This window comes from Molossus molossus, unplaced genomic scaffold (assembly GCF_014108415.1).
Source record: "Molossus molossus isolate mMolMol1 unplaced genomic scaffold, mMolMol1.p scaffold_m16_p_11, whole genome shotgun sequence".
Taxonomy (NCBI): Eukaryota; Metazoa; Chordata; class Mammalia; order Chiroptera; family Molossidae; genus Molossus; species Molossus molossus.
This window is the reverse complement of record NW_023425346.1, coordinates 78,036,745-78,052,416: the sequence shown is the minus strand read 5'-3', so window position 1 is coordinate 78,052,416 and position 15,672 is coordinate 78,036,745. Positions and strand designations below refer to the sequence as shown.

General features: G+C 49.3%; 1 protein-coding gene across 1 annotated transcript; it reads left to right on the top strand.

Annotated features, from left to right (window-relative positions):
• Nucleotides 1-13,013: 13,013 nt before the first annotated feature.
• On the top strand, nucleotides 13,014-14,930 carry SP5 (Sp5 transcription factor). Its single transcript, XM_036253248.1, has 2 exons — nucleotides 13,014-13,070; nucleotides 13,782-14,930. The coding sequence occupies exons 1-2, from the start codon at nucleotides 13,020-13,022 to the stop codon at nucleotides 14,928-14,930; spliced, it is 1,200 nt and encodes a 399-aa protein (XP_036109141.1). The 5' UTR covers nucleotides 13,014-13,019.
• The last annotated feature ends 742 nt before the right edge of the window (nucleotides 14,931-15,672 follow it).

The window sequence follows — 15,672 nt, the reverse complement described above, 5'->3', positions numbered from 1 at the left end:
AAATGTGGCTAGTGAGACAGAGGAATTGAATTTTCAGTTTAATAGTTTAAATATAAATAACCACAGGCGGCTTTTGGCTACCATAATAGACAGCACAGTCTTAGAGAATGTGAGATTTGAGCTTGGCTTTAAGGAAGGATAGATAGGAGTTTGATAGGAATAGGAAATTAAAATTCCAAGGAAAAGCCTGTGCTTATGTAAATTCAAGGAGGAAGGACATCTTCAAGCATGGCTAAGTGAAGATCTACTATCTGGTAAGATTGGAATTAAAAGTGGGTAGTGGGTTAAAATAGAAGATAAGGTGGGAAAATTCAAAACTATGTGGCATTTCAAATGCAAGCCTGAAGAACATACACTTATTAATTTCATATTCAGTGGGGAGGCACTTAAGGTTTTCAAGTATGGTAAGTATAAGCTGCTCAGTGTTTTAGAAAAGTAATCATCAATCAGATCATGTGCAATGTGGGTGTGAGGGCTGTTTTGATTACCTACTGTTGTGTAACAAACCACCCTACACATAGTGGAATTAAACATCAGTCATTTCATTGTACTCAGGGGGTTTCTGGGTCAAGAATTTGGACAAAGCAGAAAGGATGGCTTATCTCTGTTCCATGATGTCTGACACCTCAGCTAGGGTGATTCAAACAGCGGGGGCTGGAATCACCAACATGCTTCTTTACCTACATGTTGGCTCCTGGGCCAAGATGACTCAAAGTCTGGCTTCAGCTGGATCTGTTGTCCAGAGCATCTATAGTTAGCCTCTTATGTGGCTTGGGCTTCTCACAGTTGGTTTCCAAGAGGGAGTGTTACAGGGAAGCATCTGGAGAGTGAGCATTCCAAGAGAACCAGGTGGAAGCTACTTGGCCTTTACTGACCTAACCTCCTAAGTCCCTTCTGCTGCATCCTACTGATTATAACTGAATCACTAAGGGCAGCCAGATTGTGGGTTGAGAGATATTGAGATCATCTATGAAAAATACAGTCTGCCACAAAGTCCATAAAATGGGAGTTGAGAGATAAAGAAGGGTTCAAACAGGAAAATGGAGGTCAGAAAAGTAAGAATTGGATGACAGCATAGAAATAGAACTAGCAGTGATGGAAGTGGGAGTAAAGAAAGAGGAAGCCCAGGTGAGTGTTAACCTGAACCAATTTAAAAACCACCAATCAGAAATCAGGGGAAGATGAGTTGGTTTTAAAAGTGAGAAAGGGGGCTGTTTCCTAGGGATATATTTATCTTAGCAATCTGGTGGGACATTCTTAAGGAGGTATGAAGAAGGGCAGTTAGTAATTCAGGGCAGAGCCCTAAAGAAAGCTCAAGGTTAAAGCTGGAAACAGATTTGGGAGTCAGGAGAGATGGAGATGGTCAAGGGACTGCATGTGGTAGGTATTTAGTAAATGTTGATTGACATAACCCACTCTTGCTAAGACAAAAATCAGTATTTGTAATGGGGGGGGGGCATATCAGTCTTTGGGGAATTCTCTAAAGGAGATGGGTGGGGAAGGTCTAAGAATGGGGACCAGGAATTCAAGTGAAGCAATTTTATAGTCAGAAAATGTAGTACTACTTGGATTGGTTTATTCAGTAGCTACTCCAATGTCTTTCTAGGCTAGAAAGCGGAAAACTATATTTCCCAGACTCTCTTGCAGCTAGGGTTCCAGATTTATGATTCAGATGGTGCAATGAGATGCAGCATACCAAATTTGGAAAGCAGAAGTAAACCACTGCAAAGCAGGAACTATGCTTCTGCTGTCCCTGCTAGTAAGCACAATTATGGTACTTTTTTTTTTTAATTTTAGCTGCAACAGAGGTCCTAACGTCATAGCCCCCTTTCCATGGTTTTGCTTTCCCCAGGTTTAGTTACCTGTCATTAACTATGGTCCAAAAATATTAAATGGAAAATTCCAGAAATAAACAATTCATAAATTTTAATTTTTGAGCCATTCTGAGTAACATGATAAAGTCTTGTGCTATCCCACTCTGTCCCACCAGATATGAATCATCCCTTTGTCCCATGTATCCACACTACATACACTTCCCACATTAGTCATTTAGCAGCTATCTCAGTTATCAGATCGACTGTCATGGTACCACAGTGTTTGTGTACAAGCAACCCTTATCTTACTTAATAATGGCCCCAAGCTAAAGAGTGGTGGTGGCTAGCAATTTGGATATACCAAAAAAAAAAAAAAAAAAAGCCATAAAGTGCTTTGTTTAAGTGAAAAGGTGAATATAGTACAATAAAATACTTTGAGAGAGAGCACATTCACATAACTTTTATTACAGTATAGTGTTAAAATTATTCTATTTTATTATTGATTTATTGTTGTTAATGTCTTACTGTGCCTGATTTATAAACTAAACTTTATTATAGGTATGTATATATAGTATTTACTGGGTCTGGTACTATCCGTGGTTTCAGGCATCCACTGGGGGTCTTGAAACATTTTCCCCGCAGATAAGGGGGGACTACTGTATACATAGTTATCAAGAGGTGGGGTACACGAGCCCTGGCCGGTTTGGCTCAGCGGTTAGAGCATCGGCCTGCGGTCCTGAGAGACCCGGGTTCGGTTCCCGCTAAGGGCGCGTACCTCGGTTGCAGTTTGTCCCCGGCCCTGGTCGGTTGTGCGGGTGGCAGCCACTCGATGTGTTCCTTTCACATCGATGTTTCTCTCTCTCTCTCTGTTCCTCTCTCTCCCTCCCACTCTACCTGAACAAAAAATGGAAAAATGTCCTCGGGTGAGGATAAAAAAAAAAAAAAAGAGGTGGGGTACACGGTAGAAGTGGCATGATTCTAAAGCTGGGCAGTTGCTATGGTGGATTCCCAGTAGGCAAGCAGCTTTCTGATTCCACATCCTCCTGATCCCAGGGGGAGCAGTGGTTCCCTTGTCCACCTTAGTCTGTAGTGCAGCTTTGGGAGTCATTCTTGAAAGCTCAGCTGAGGCTTTGCTTCTTCTGCTCTGGAAATCTGTAAGACATTGAATGCCTTGTCACAAGTCCTTTTCTGCTTCAACTAGGCGGAATGGCTTCTGTTCACTGTAACTGAATCCTGACTGACACAATAAGCAAGAGATCCTGGTGTAGGTCTTGGAACCCCTTGCAGTAGCCTCCTATGAGAACCTTAGAAAAAGAACTAATAAGAAAGACATCAGGGAACAGCCATGAAAAAGTTAGAGAGGGAAAACAGGGCAAACAGAGAAGGGGATCAGTGCTGCTCCCCTGAAAGGGAGCATTTGGGTCTGAGTGATTCTACAGAAGGCAGCAGGGAGAACAGTTCCAACTGGAAACTAAACCATGGTCCTAGAACCCACCCCCAAAAAGGGCATCATTACTCGAGACCAAAACTCTTGCCAAAACTAGAGGAAGTAGAGGTGACATTTTAGAGGAACTGGGGCATGCAGAGATCTGATATTTGTGTTAATCTGTCCTCAGCTGGACCCTTAGAGATATTGAACTAATATTTACCTATTTCCTTAAAATTGGAGCCTTAAAACTTTCATGGTAAGTAGCTGCTTTTGTGTGCCCCCTGGTGGCTTGGGGTGAGCATAAGGGGCGGTGGGTGGGTGGGGGAGCGTACTCTGGAAATGCAAGGGTCTTGGATCTGGACTATAATCCCGAGGCAAAAATTTACCTTTCTCCTTGAGTGAAACAGATAGCAAACCCCTCATGTGGGACTGACAGTTTCACCACAAGGCAAATAACAAATAGGGTTAGTGGGAGACTCAGTGAGTTCCCATAGTGTTGTGATTGGCAGCAGCATCATAGTCCTCCAGCCACAGCTGTATAAGTACACTCTGAATGTAAGACCTGGGTGTGCACAGAAAAGGCACAAGTTGTGGCCACCCAAAAGACTACTACTAGCAAACCAGAGCAGAGTGTGATGCAGACCCGTGACCTCATCAGCGCTCTTTTCTCCAGCCTGTTGGCCAACCCCACCCCCTTCCATCCAAGGGTACTGGACTTGGAGAGTTGGGAACAGAGAGTCCAGAGTCTATTTACATGTCTTAATATACACACAGGGTCTTTATTAGGCTTGCATCCAAATTAATTTTCCTATATATTAATGCACATATTAATTGTATTGCTATATCCAGATCAAACTTCCAGAAATCTATATGTGTAAGATTATTGTTTAGCCTAAAAGAAAGATTTATCCGTTGCATCTCTTTTAAGGGATGCCACCTCAATCAGATAATAGGACATGCAGAATCTTTCCTTTCAATACTCACGTTCCCTATGGCACTATAGAAATAATGTGTGCGAGATTTAGTCAGTTCGTGTTGAATGATCTCACGAAGCCACCTCCCTTCCTTGGGCCTTACTTTCTTCATCAGCCCTCAATATCCTCCCCATGATTCTGTGACTCAACTGTGGCTTCCCTATGATCTCTCTCTTCCTCAGGACTGGATTCCAAACTCTCCCAGGGCAGGGCACATCATCTTTATCGCCGGGGTCCTCCGCGTGCCTGTGCTCACCTGGGGAGACATCTCTGCACTCAGGAAAGAGTCAGTTCCCGTGCCTAGGAAGAAAGATGAAAGATGAAGCCACAGAATTGTACCTTGAGCTCTGCAGACTCCTGCCATAACCTTCAGTCTTTGGATTTCTCTGTGCCTTTATTTCTTCTGACATCAAGTGATTCTTGTCACAAATCAAAACATAGGGTTATTTTGAACATGAATATTAATGGATAAACAAATTAGGAAAAGATACGCTGAATAGAGGAAGGTTGACATTATCTTCTCCTAAGATACACCTTTTGTAAGGGGGCTTTGTGCTTAAAGAGTATTCACATCCATGACAGTGCTGTTGAAATTTTACATGCCCAAAAAGAGCATGTTTATTTGGGGTCCTCCCTCACGTGGGAGGCAGGTGACACTTCAAGACTCCTCCTCCTGCCCCACATGACAGCTACACAACAGGACCTGAGCACTGTCCCTCTTCTTATAAGACAAGAAGGTAAGAAGAGGCACCGCATTCTTGTCTGAAGAAGTCCAAATGCCCGCAAAGTGGACAGAAGGCAGGACCTAGTGTGTGAGGCTTGAAAGTGATCAAGTAAAACACCTGGGATATAAGCCTGCCACAAGCAGATATAAGCATCCTGATCTACAAACAGTTTCCAGCTGCACTTTTATGCAGGATCCCCTCTCACTCCCAACAATGACTTCACCTTGTACTTTCAAATACATAAATAAGCAGCTTCCCGCTTGAGCTTCATTTGGGGTTGCCCTTGTCAGAATTTCTCACCTTCAGTTCTACTGCTTGCCAGGGAAGAGGTTCCTCTCCTCATTAACGGAAGCCTTTCCAACACTGAAGCAAATCCCCAGTTTCAACCAACCACCCCCTTTCCCTGACATTTCCTTTTTACTACATCCTAAAACACAAACACTTTTGCCTTGACCCTGCTCTTTCCTGGCTGCTTCTAAACTCATGATCTGCTTCCTGCCCCCACCTCAGTTCTGAAGCTGGGCTCTCAAAGCTTTACCTGAAGCAAATGGACTTTCTGTTTCTTACTACCCTTTCCTCTACCCCTTCACCCCTCCCCCCACTGCCCTTGGACATGTCCATTAGTCTTGATCATTCTCCCACCTCAATCCTTTCTGTTTCTTCTTACCTCTCTAACTCCTTTTCCTTCGGCTGCTTGGATGACTCTTCTCCCTCTGTTCATCTTCTGACTATGGTTTCCCCACCCCGGATTCTGTTGTAGCTTCTATCTGCTTGATTTCCACTCACTCCTAGGAGCTCATTCCCTCAGCCACCACTCCCTACCAAAGGTTCACAAGTCCTAATCTCTGGCCCTGCCGCCCACTTGCATTGCCCACTTCCCACATTTCCAGCTTTCTGCAAGCACTTCCAGCCCATATCTTAGACTCAACAGCCCCCCAGTGATTGATTTCAGTACTTCTACTTACCTCCCAACTGTCTCCTTCCTCTCCCACTTGTCAGTAACTGAACCATTCTTGCTGCCTCACAGACTAAAACCTCAAAGTCTTTTTTATTTTTAAAACAGCTCTATTGAGATATAATCATGTATCATACAATTCATCCATTTAAAGTGGTTTTTGGTGTAGCCACAAAGCTATGAACCATCATCAAATCAGTTTTAGAATATTTTACCCCCACTGAAAAATAAGCAAATAAAGAAGCCTGTATTCATTAGCAGTCATTCCCTATTCTGCCCTCCCCACATTCCTTGGCAACCACTAACCTACTTTCCGTCTCTGGATTTGTCATTTGACATTCATATAAATAGAAACATACTACATGTGATCTTTTGTGACTGGTTTCTTTCACTTAGTATAATGTTTTCAAAATTCATTTGTATTTTAACAGTTACGTATCAGTATGTCATTCCTTTTTACAGCTGAATGATATTCCATTGTATAAATGTAACATGTAACATATTTTATTTATCCATTCATTAGTTGATGGATTTGGGGTTGTTTCTACCTTTTGGCTATTACGAAAATGCTGCTGTGAGCATACATGTACAAGTTTTTATGTGGACAGATGTTTTCAATTATCTTTAATGTATACATAGAATCAGAATTGTAACTCCATGTTTAACATTTTGAGAACTACCAAATTATTTTTCAAAGTGGCTATACCACTTTGCATTCTTACCAGCAGTACATAAGGGTTCCAATTTCACCACATCCTTGTAAACATTTGTTATCTTTTTTTTTTTTTTGGTACGTGCCCCTAGCGGGAACCAAACCCGGGTCTCTCTGGTCCACAGGCCAACACTCCAACCTCTGAGCCAAACCGGTCAGGGCTGATATCTTTTTTATCAGAACCATCCTAGTAGATGTGAACTGGTTATCTCATTGCAGTTTTGATTTGTATTTCAGTGATGGCTAATGATGTTGAGTACCTTTTAATGTGCTTATTTGCCTCTTGCATATCTTCTTTAGAGAAAAAGTCTAGTCAAATTCTTTGCTTTTTTTTTTTTTTTTTTTTAACTCACCTAAGGATATTTTTCCATTGATTTTTAGACAGAGAAGGAGGGCAGAAAGGAGGGAGGGAGGGAGGAATACAGGTGTGAGACACACATACACACTTTGATTGGTTGCCTCCTACAGGACCAGGGCTGGGGAATGAACCGCAACTGGGGTAACATGCCCTTGACGGGAATAGAACCTGGGACACTTTGGTCTGAGTCTGTGGTCCCAGGCCAAGCTCTAACCACTAAGCCAAACTGGCCAGGGCTCCATTGCCTATTTTTAATTGGGTTAGTTTTCTTTTTATTGTTGAATCACAAGAGTTCTTTATACATTATGGACACATCTCTAATTAGATAGATAATTTGCAAATATTTTCTCCCATTCTGTGGGTTGTCTTTTTTTTTTTAATCGTCACCCGAGAACATTTTTCAATTTTTTGTTCAGATAGAGTGGGGAGAGAGAGAGAGAGAAACATGGATGTGAAAGGGACACATTGAGTGGTTGCCACCCGCACGACCCAACCAGGGCCAGGGACAAACGGCAACCGAGGCATGCGCCCCTAGCGGGAACCGAACCCGAACCCGGGCCTCCCTGGACCACAGGCTGACGCTCTACTGCTGAGCCAAACCGGCCAGAGCTGTGGGTTGTCTTTTCACTTTCTTGATGGTATCCTTTAAAGCACAACATTTTAAATTTTGATGAAGTTAATTTATCTATTCTTTTCTTTTGTCATTTGCACTTTTGGTGTATCTAAGAAGATTTATTCTTATGTTTTCTTCTATAAGTTTTATAGTTTAACTCTTGCATGTAGATCTATGATCCATTTAGAGTTAATTTTTATGTATAATGTAAGGGAGATGTCCAACATTATTCTTTCACATGTGGATATCCAGTTGTCCCAGCACCATTTGTCAAAAGAGGGATCTTTTTTATTTTTCCTTTTATTTTATCTCTCATTCCAACCTGTCATCAAGTTTTGTTCTTTCCTTTAAATGTCTGTCACCCTTTCACTACCAGGCCAGTTCCCAATTGAAGCCTTCACCATCTCAAATCTAGACAACTGCATCATCCATCCAAGCTCTCAGAAAAAAATAAATTCAAGAAATGGAACTGAAGTCCTGTAATTCACCTGCTCCGAAGCCTACAATAAATTCCTACTATATATAGCATCAGAGCCAAACTCCTCTTCCTGACTTCTCTAATCTGGCCCCACCCTGTCTACACCAGGAAATCAAAGATGTAAAGCTTTATCTTCCATGTTGATTCAGCTTCTCACTGAAAGGCGAATTCCCTTTACTCCCTCCATTATCTTCCTTTCTATGCACTCCATTAAAATCCACATAGGTCCTTAAAGGCTCCCCCAAGCCCCAGCTCCTTGATAAACTTCCCTTAACTCCTCCAGTTCTCACCAGTACTCTCCTGAGTTCCTGCTGCATTGTGTGCTCTGTAGCACCAATCACTGTGCAAAGGACAGAGGTACACAGAATTCCACTCTACCACCAGCACTGATGAGCAGTTACTGAACAGCTACTGAAGTTCACAGCACTGTGCAGGCATGACACATTTCATGCAAACTCTGTTTCCTCCTGCCATCAAATGGGGAAATCGAATCAGATAAGAAAAAGATCCTCCTAGATCTAGAATTCCACTCCTTTATCCATGCTATATTGATTCAATTTTGAAGTTTAAGCTTAAAATTAACTCTGGAGGAAACGCTCCCAAACTAAGCCAGTGTTTTCCAAAGATCTCAGTATTTTTTTATTTTTTGCCACTGAATGCAGTAGGCCTGTTAATGATCTAGCCCCTATTTAGGGCATCTGTGATTGAGTCTGCAACTTAAGCTTGGAGACAACTCCAAATCTCAACGTTAATTTGGAGAGTGAGATTGCAACCCTCCCCCACTCGCACCATTTTAAAAAATCTTTCAGATTGAAGAGGCAAAGTTTGATCCCTTCCACGTCGAGAGCTGAAAACAATAGGAGCTTTCTGCTCTAGTCCGACTTCAAAGGGCTGCCGAGTGACTGCTTTCAGAATACTTGGTTGTAGTGACTGAAGAAACAAACGCACAGGCATCCTCCTGCGACCCAGTGGCCGGTTAGCATGAGGGAAATTCTGCCCTCTCTCCTACCACCACCTTAATAAAGCAACGACTGGTACTTGTTAAGTAGGCAGATGCGGGGAAATGGAAGGTTGAGGCTTTGGCAGAGAGGAGGGCGAGATCTGGGCACTTAAGCAACACCCTGCTCTAAGAGCCAATGAAGTAAGAATTAGTTGAAATCTAAATAATGTAGTTTTTAAAAAAAAAATCAACAGGAGATGGTTTACTGGGTTGATTCCAGAGGCGTGATTCCCCAGCTGCTGCCAGAAAATGCCTGAGACAAGGTACCAGGCTCAGTCGCGAAACAGCAACCCTAGAGTTCTGAGCAAACACTTTTTCCCCCCGGGAGTGGATGCGGGGAGCACAAAGCAAGTTCACCCGTCGCGGGCCTCTGCGGGTTCACCCACCCGCCTCTTCTTGCAGGTGGCATCCAGTCGGAGCTCGCAGCCCGCCCGAGAAGAAACGGCGTGGCAAACTTCCCACCTCAAGAGCCCTCCTGCTTGGAGAGCGGCTTGGAGTGCGGCTCCTCTGCGCTAGCGGTCTAGAGGCTGGTATTCCACCTCCCTGCGGTGCCGCGGTTAAAGTTTGCTTCCTATTCGCTGATCCCCACACCCCCTACCCCCCTCGAACATCCGCCCTGGGGCTGGAGGACCACAGAGGAGTTTCTTGGTCCTCCGGTGCACAAACACACCCACCAACAAAAGAAAGCCCATTAAATCTTCCCTCCAGTGAACTCGCGCTCCAACGGATACCGCTTTGAACTGACCCTCGCCCCCGCAGCCCCCGCTCCGTCTGGAGCGCGCTGGGCCCTCCCGGGTTCACTCCCTCCCTCCCGGCTGCGCACTTTTGCAGCGCGCTTCGTCTTTGATGTCTTTTTACATTATGGCAGAGCAGCCACACGCTCTTCCCCGGCGCCGGGCTTTGTGTAACGCAACTGATATTTGGCCTTGATACCTGTATCTCTTGGTGATTGCAACAAATTTCTAAAATAAATATTGTACTTTGATCTCCCAGCATTGCATTTTTAATGGTCGCTGCGAACATTACTTCATTAAGAATAAGTTTTTCAGGAGTACGGAAAGCAAAGGGAGGGAGGCCAAACAGCAGTTTGTAAAAGTCTCTCTGAGCTTCAGCTCGAGACTTGGGAGGGTTGGAATCCTGGTGGGTTTTCACAAATGGAGATGAGGCCAAGAGCAAAGATTTCGAATACTCAAGAAAGCCTACACTGCGCTGTCACAGAACTGTTCTAAAGACTTTCCATACATTACGTCATCTTTTAAGCCTACAAGCACTCTACAGGTGAGCACTATAACCCCCATTTTACACGTTGGGAAACTAAGGCACACAGAGACTTAGTAACTTGCTTGCAAAAGTTACCGTCTAGAAAGTGGAAATTTGTTTTTTTTCAAAATCCGAGCTTTTAACCACTAAGCCACCACTGTTTAGCACTGCTGGCCACTGGTGGTGGTTTAATTGGCTAAGTGGGGGCATCTCAGAGAAAAAGTTCTCTCCTATAACAACCAAGGAGAAGTGGATTGGCCTTTTTTGCCTTTTTGTTATAATAGCGAACAGATTCGGCAAATGAGAATGCCCTTCCAGCATGCCTGGCCCAGCCTCCCGTGGACAGGGTGTCAAAGAGCTCAAAGGATTGCGAAAGGAAACACGATAAGGGACCAGACCCGCTGGCCGACTACCGACAGGTGAGAGCGCGGCTGTGCGCTACCGGACTCCCTGGCCTCTGACTTGCACACGGGAAAGCGCCCGCCCCTTCTGGTCCCAGGCTTCACGCGGGCTCGACCCCCTGGATCGGACGTGGAAAGGGGTAGGTCTCCCCGGTCTCGGATCAAAACACTAAGTCCCCTCCCCTTCCACTTTCCCAGAGCACCCGGACCTCATCTGCGGGACCCAGACTGCGTCGCGGAGCTGTGTGGTTACTGCTCAGAGTTCCCGGGGTGACCCCTTGTTGGAGAGAAGGGGGGCGTGCGAGGACGGAGCGTGTAAAGTGCTCGTAGTATTTGGGCCACTTGCGGCCCATTCGTCTCAAGCAAGATGTTTCTATTTCACTGACGGGCCCTGGGCGTGTGGAAATGGGTGCCTAGTGTTGTAGCGTCCAGATCTCTTGGTAAATTCAAAGGTACCAATGTGCTACAGCCCAGACTCAGAATCAGAAGCCCGTTGGAATTAGGTCACTCGGTCCGTCCTCTCACGTCAGTCCAGCCGGCATTGCGGTCGCTGATGACACGCAGGAAGGCCGGGTGAGAGACAGTTCGGGAGATCCCGACACTGCCCTCGGCCTGGGAGAGAGGAGAGGCCGGACTTGGAGCCGGGTCGCCAGGCCCAGGAGCCACGGCTGCCGGCTGGAGGCCTCAGAGGCTCTTCTGGGCCCCTAATCCCCTCCAGTGCAGTGCGGTTCTCCACCCGCCTTTTTCTTCTTCCTCTCCCTCCAAGAGGGGAGATTCCGGTGTCCGAAAAATCCCTGCAGGACCCGCTTTGCACTCCTGGCCAGAGGGAGGCAGGTGGCCAATTGTGCCTCCCCAACAGGGCGTGGAGGGCCAGCGAGAGTTTGGGGGAGGGGGTGGACACCCTGGTGAGCATTTCCCTGACCCAGGCGAAGCACAGCCCCGCGTCTCCAAAGGTGACGAGAACAACCGTTTGTACTGACTCCTCCTTCCGATTAGAGGACTATTTGACCTGGTATCTACTATTGCAGTTTGTTCAACAACAACAAAAGGCTTCCTCTGCCGCGCCATACTTTTTTTGAGTAGTTCCTTGGTAGGTCTGTGAGGCTTGCAAGAGCGTGCACTGGTTTGGCTGGGCTCAGGGGGACAACTGCCAGCATCGCTGGGGCTTTCGGTGGGGCCTAACAGCGATCAGCCTCCTCCCTCTATATGGTCCAGGGCTGCCGCCTGGAGAGAGAAGAGCATTTCTTCCCTCCGGTGTATATTCTGGGTTGCTCTGGGTGTCCTGCCAAACGACTTTGGGATTAAACGCAGCAGGGGTGTTTTTTCTCAGGCTCACTATTTGCAAAAGTTGTGGCCCGAGAAAACTTCCAAGTTGCCAGTAAGGACGTCACAAGAGAGCTCTAGTCGCTTGTCAGGCGGGCGGCCCTGAAGTGTGCGCGCCACCCACTGCCTCCCTGGGCGGCCGCCCGGCCCCGCCCCGCCCCGGGTCACAGCCTAGCCCGCGGCTTCACGGAGACCGGCAGGGGGGCACGCGGCAGGCGGGGCGAGGTACATCCCACACCCCGCCCTGGGAATTCCCTCGGGTCCGCGGTGTGCACACGCTGTTCCGGCGTGAAGTGTGTAAGTACTGGGGAGGGGAGAATTGCCCTCATCTCCGTCTCAAAGTCTGCGCTTGGAAGCCGGAGGCAGATTTCTCTGAAGATAACAAAGACACTTTGTCACTTTAGGCGCAGCCTCGGTGCAAATCTTTAATTGCAAGGCAGTGGGGGGAGGGGGATAGAGTGTCTCAAGAAACCAAGCGCGGGTCTCCAGGCGGCAAGGCCCCCTTTGATCAGGAAAATCCAATTATTTGTGTATATACATTTCCCACATAGTGATTACTTCATTAATTGTCCCGCCTTTATCTCCTCCCTTCCCATCCCCCCTAATAATCAGTTCTTTTATCCAGACCAACAAACACACCATAGGAGCTTTGTGGATTCAAAGGATTTGCTTTCGCTTCTGAAAGAGCCGCTATTCTTTGATGATTGGGTAGCGGCAAACTTCAAAGCCATAAATCTTCCCTCTGACTGGCTGGCGGCCCAGCAAAGTCCTTATCAAATTCTTGGAGGTGATCCTGAAGCGCTCAGACCGCGCGCGGGGCGAGCGAGTGGGGTGCGGCGAGGGGCGCGGGCGGGGAGGGCCACAGCGCGCAGAGCGGGCGCCGGCGAGGGACTCTGGGCGGCCGTTCGCCCTCGCTTTCGGGTCTCCATGCCTCGGCTGCGCCCTGCTGGGCAGCCAACAGCCCACAAACTATAGCCATGGCCGCCGTTGCCGTACTCCGGAACGACTCACTACAGGCCTTCCTCCAGGTCAGGGCTGGGCTGTGGGAAGGGAAAGGTGGGAAGGGTCGTGTGTTGTTCTCCCCAGGTACTCTGTGCACCCTGAATCTCAAAGGGAGCCCCGCTCAGTGGGTGCCGCGGGAGTCAGACGTAGGGGTACCCACTCCAACTTCACACCTAACCTTGGTGTCAAGAGTGTGGCCTTTGGGGGAGGGTCGCACGGATCCGGGAGTGGTACAGGGGTGTGTCTGGCTGAGAACAAGGCCCGAGCTCACCCAGCTGGGTCCTCCTGCTGATTTCAGCCTGGGGCGGGTAGGGGAGGAGCCCGAGAGTAGCGTGGAAACAGCTTAAAAGGTGAGAGGGAGGGCGTCTGGGCAGTGCGGTCGGTCTCGGGTGCTTCCAGGCCCTTTCTGACCGCGGAGCCGGGAGTCACCGATCGGATCCCTCTCCCCTCCCACTTTGTGCCTGATTTCTCTAAGACTGGGTGGCGTCTCTTTGAACTAAGTACAGTAGTTGAACAGGAAGCGCTCTCGCGCTCAGCGTGCAGGTAGCTCAGGCACCAAAAGTTTCCTGGGACTGGTGGGTGCGTGCGTGGGGTGCGGTGGCGGGGGAGGGGCAGCGGGACGGGGGAGGGGCGGCGATATAATAGTTGGCGTGGGGGTAGCGGGCTGGCCTGGAGACCGCGCTTGGAGCGCTAACCTTTTGTCTCTTCTCCGCCCTCCCCCGCCGCCGCCCATGCAGGACCGCACCCCCAGCGCCTCCCCGGACCTGGGCAAACACTCACCCCTGGCGCTGCTAGCCGCCACCTGTAGCCGTATCGGCCAGCCGGGCGCTGCGGCGCCCCCGGACTTCCTGCAGGTGCCCTACGACCCAGCACTGGGCTCGCCCTCCAGGCTTTTCCACCCGTGGACCGCCGACATGCCGGCGCACTCGCCGGGCGCGCTGCCGCCCCCACACCCCAGCTTGGGGCTGACGCCGCAGAAAACGCACCTACAGCCTTCCTTCGGGGCGGCGCACGAGCTGCCGCTCACCCCCCCTGCCGACCCCTCGTACCCCTACGAGTTCTCACCGGTCAAGATGCTGCCCTCCAGCATGGCGGCGTTGCCCGCCAGCTGCGCGCCCGCCTACGTGCCCTACGCGGCCCAGGCCGCGCTGCCGCACGGCTACTCCAATTTGCTGCCCCCGCCGCCGCCGCCACCGCCTCCCACGTGCCGCCAGCTGTCCCCCAACCCGGCCCCCGACGACCTCCCATGGTGGAGTATCCCGCAGGCGGGCACCGGTCCGGGGAGCTCCGGGGTTCCGGGGGGCAGCCTGTCAGGCGCCTGTGCCGGCGGGCCCCACGCGCCCCGTTTCCCTGCCTCAGCAGCCGCTGCTGCCGCCGCCGCGGCCGCCGCCGCCCTGCAACGAGGCCTGGTGTTGGGCCCGTCGGACTTTGCGCAGTACCAGAGCCAGATAGCCGCGCTGCTGCAGACCAAGGCCCCCCTGGCGGCCACGGCCAGGAGGTGCCGCCGCTGCCGCTGCCCCAACTGCCAGGCGGCGGGCGGCGCCCCCGAGGCAGAGCCGGGCAAGAAGAAGCAGCACGTGTGCCACGTGCCGGGCTGCGGCAAGGTGTACGGCAAGACGTCGCACCTGAAGGCGCACCTGCGCTGGCACACGGGCGAGCGGCCCTTCGTATGCAACTGGCTCTTCTGCGGGAAGAGCTTCACGCGCTCTGACGAGCTGCAGCGGCACCTGCGGACTCACACCGGCGAGAAGCGCTTCTCCTGCCCCGAGTGTGGCAAGCGCTTCATGCGCAGCGACCATCTCGCCAAGCATGTCAAGACGCACCAGAATAAGAAGCTCAAAGTTGCTGAGGCCGGGGTCAAGAGGGAGGACCCGCGGGACTTGTGAGCCCACCCGGGGGCGACTCTAGGCCTTTCGCACCTCGGACTCCCCAGCACCTCTTTGGGGTGGGGGTGGGGGGCTATGGGCAGCTGGCAGAGGGGAGACCCAACAGAGGCAGTCGTCCTTTCCTGTTGCTTACCTCCCAGCTTCCCTGGCCCGGCCTGCGGACAGGAACCCTGTGCCCGGGAGGAGCAGGGGAGGTAGGGTTGGGAGCTCTGCATCACGAAAGGGCAGTTTCAGTCTCAGAACCGTTCCCACCCTCTGGGAGACCTACGGTTTGGGAGGACTACCCTGGTGACCTTGTATATAGGGAACGCTGCTGAATTAAAGCGGAAGGACCTTGGGAGAGTTGAAATAGTGCTGGGTTTTTTGTTAGGACAGGGCCGGGCTTTGTACAGGTTATTTAATACCTTTGTTAAAGAATAATTATAATAATTACAACATTAATAAAAATGTTACTTTTGTCCTCAGCTCCATGCAGAGCTACAGCATGAAATGTCTATGTAAAGCAACCAGCAGTTGCACCGTGAAAATAAATATGTTAACTCCGGGGTCACATCGGGAAGACCCCGCTGAGCCGGTCTCATTTGATCTTTTGTTCTTCCGGGAGGCTTTACAAAGAGGTCAGGTTTCACTAGGAATTTGGAGGTTCCTGGAGACTGCTTCTGTCGGAGGCTTCTTTGGTTTGGAAGTTTCAGGGAAAGTGTGTTGGGTGCATGGATGGAGGAAGTAGGGCCAGATCAGTTTT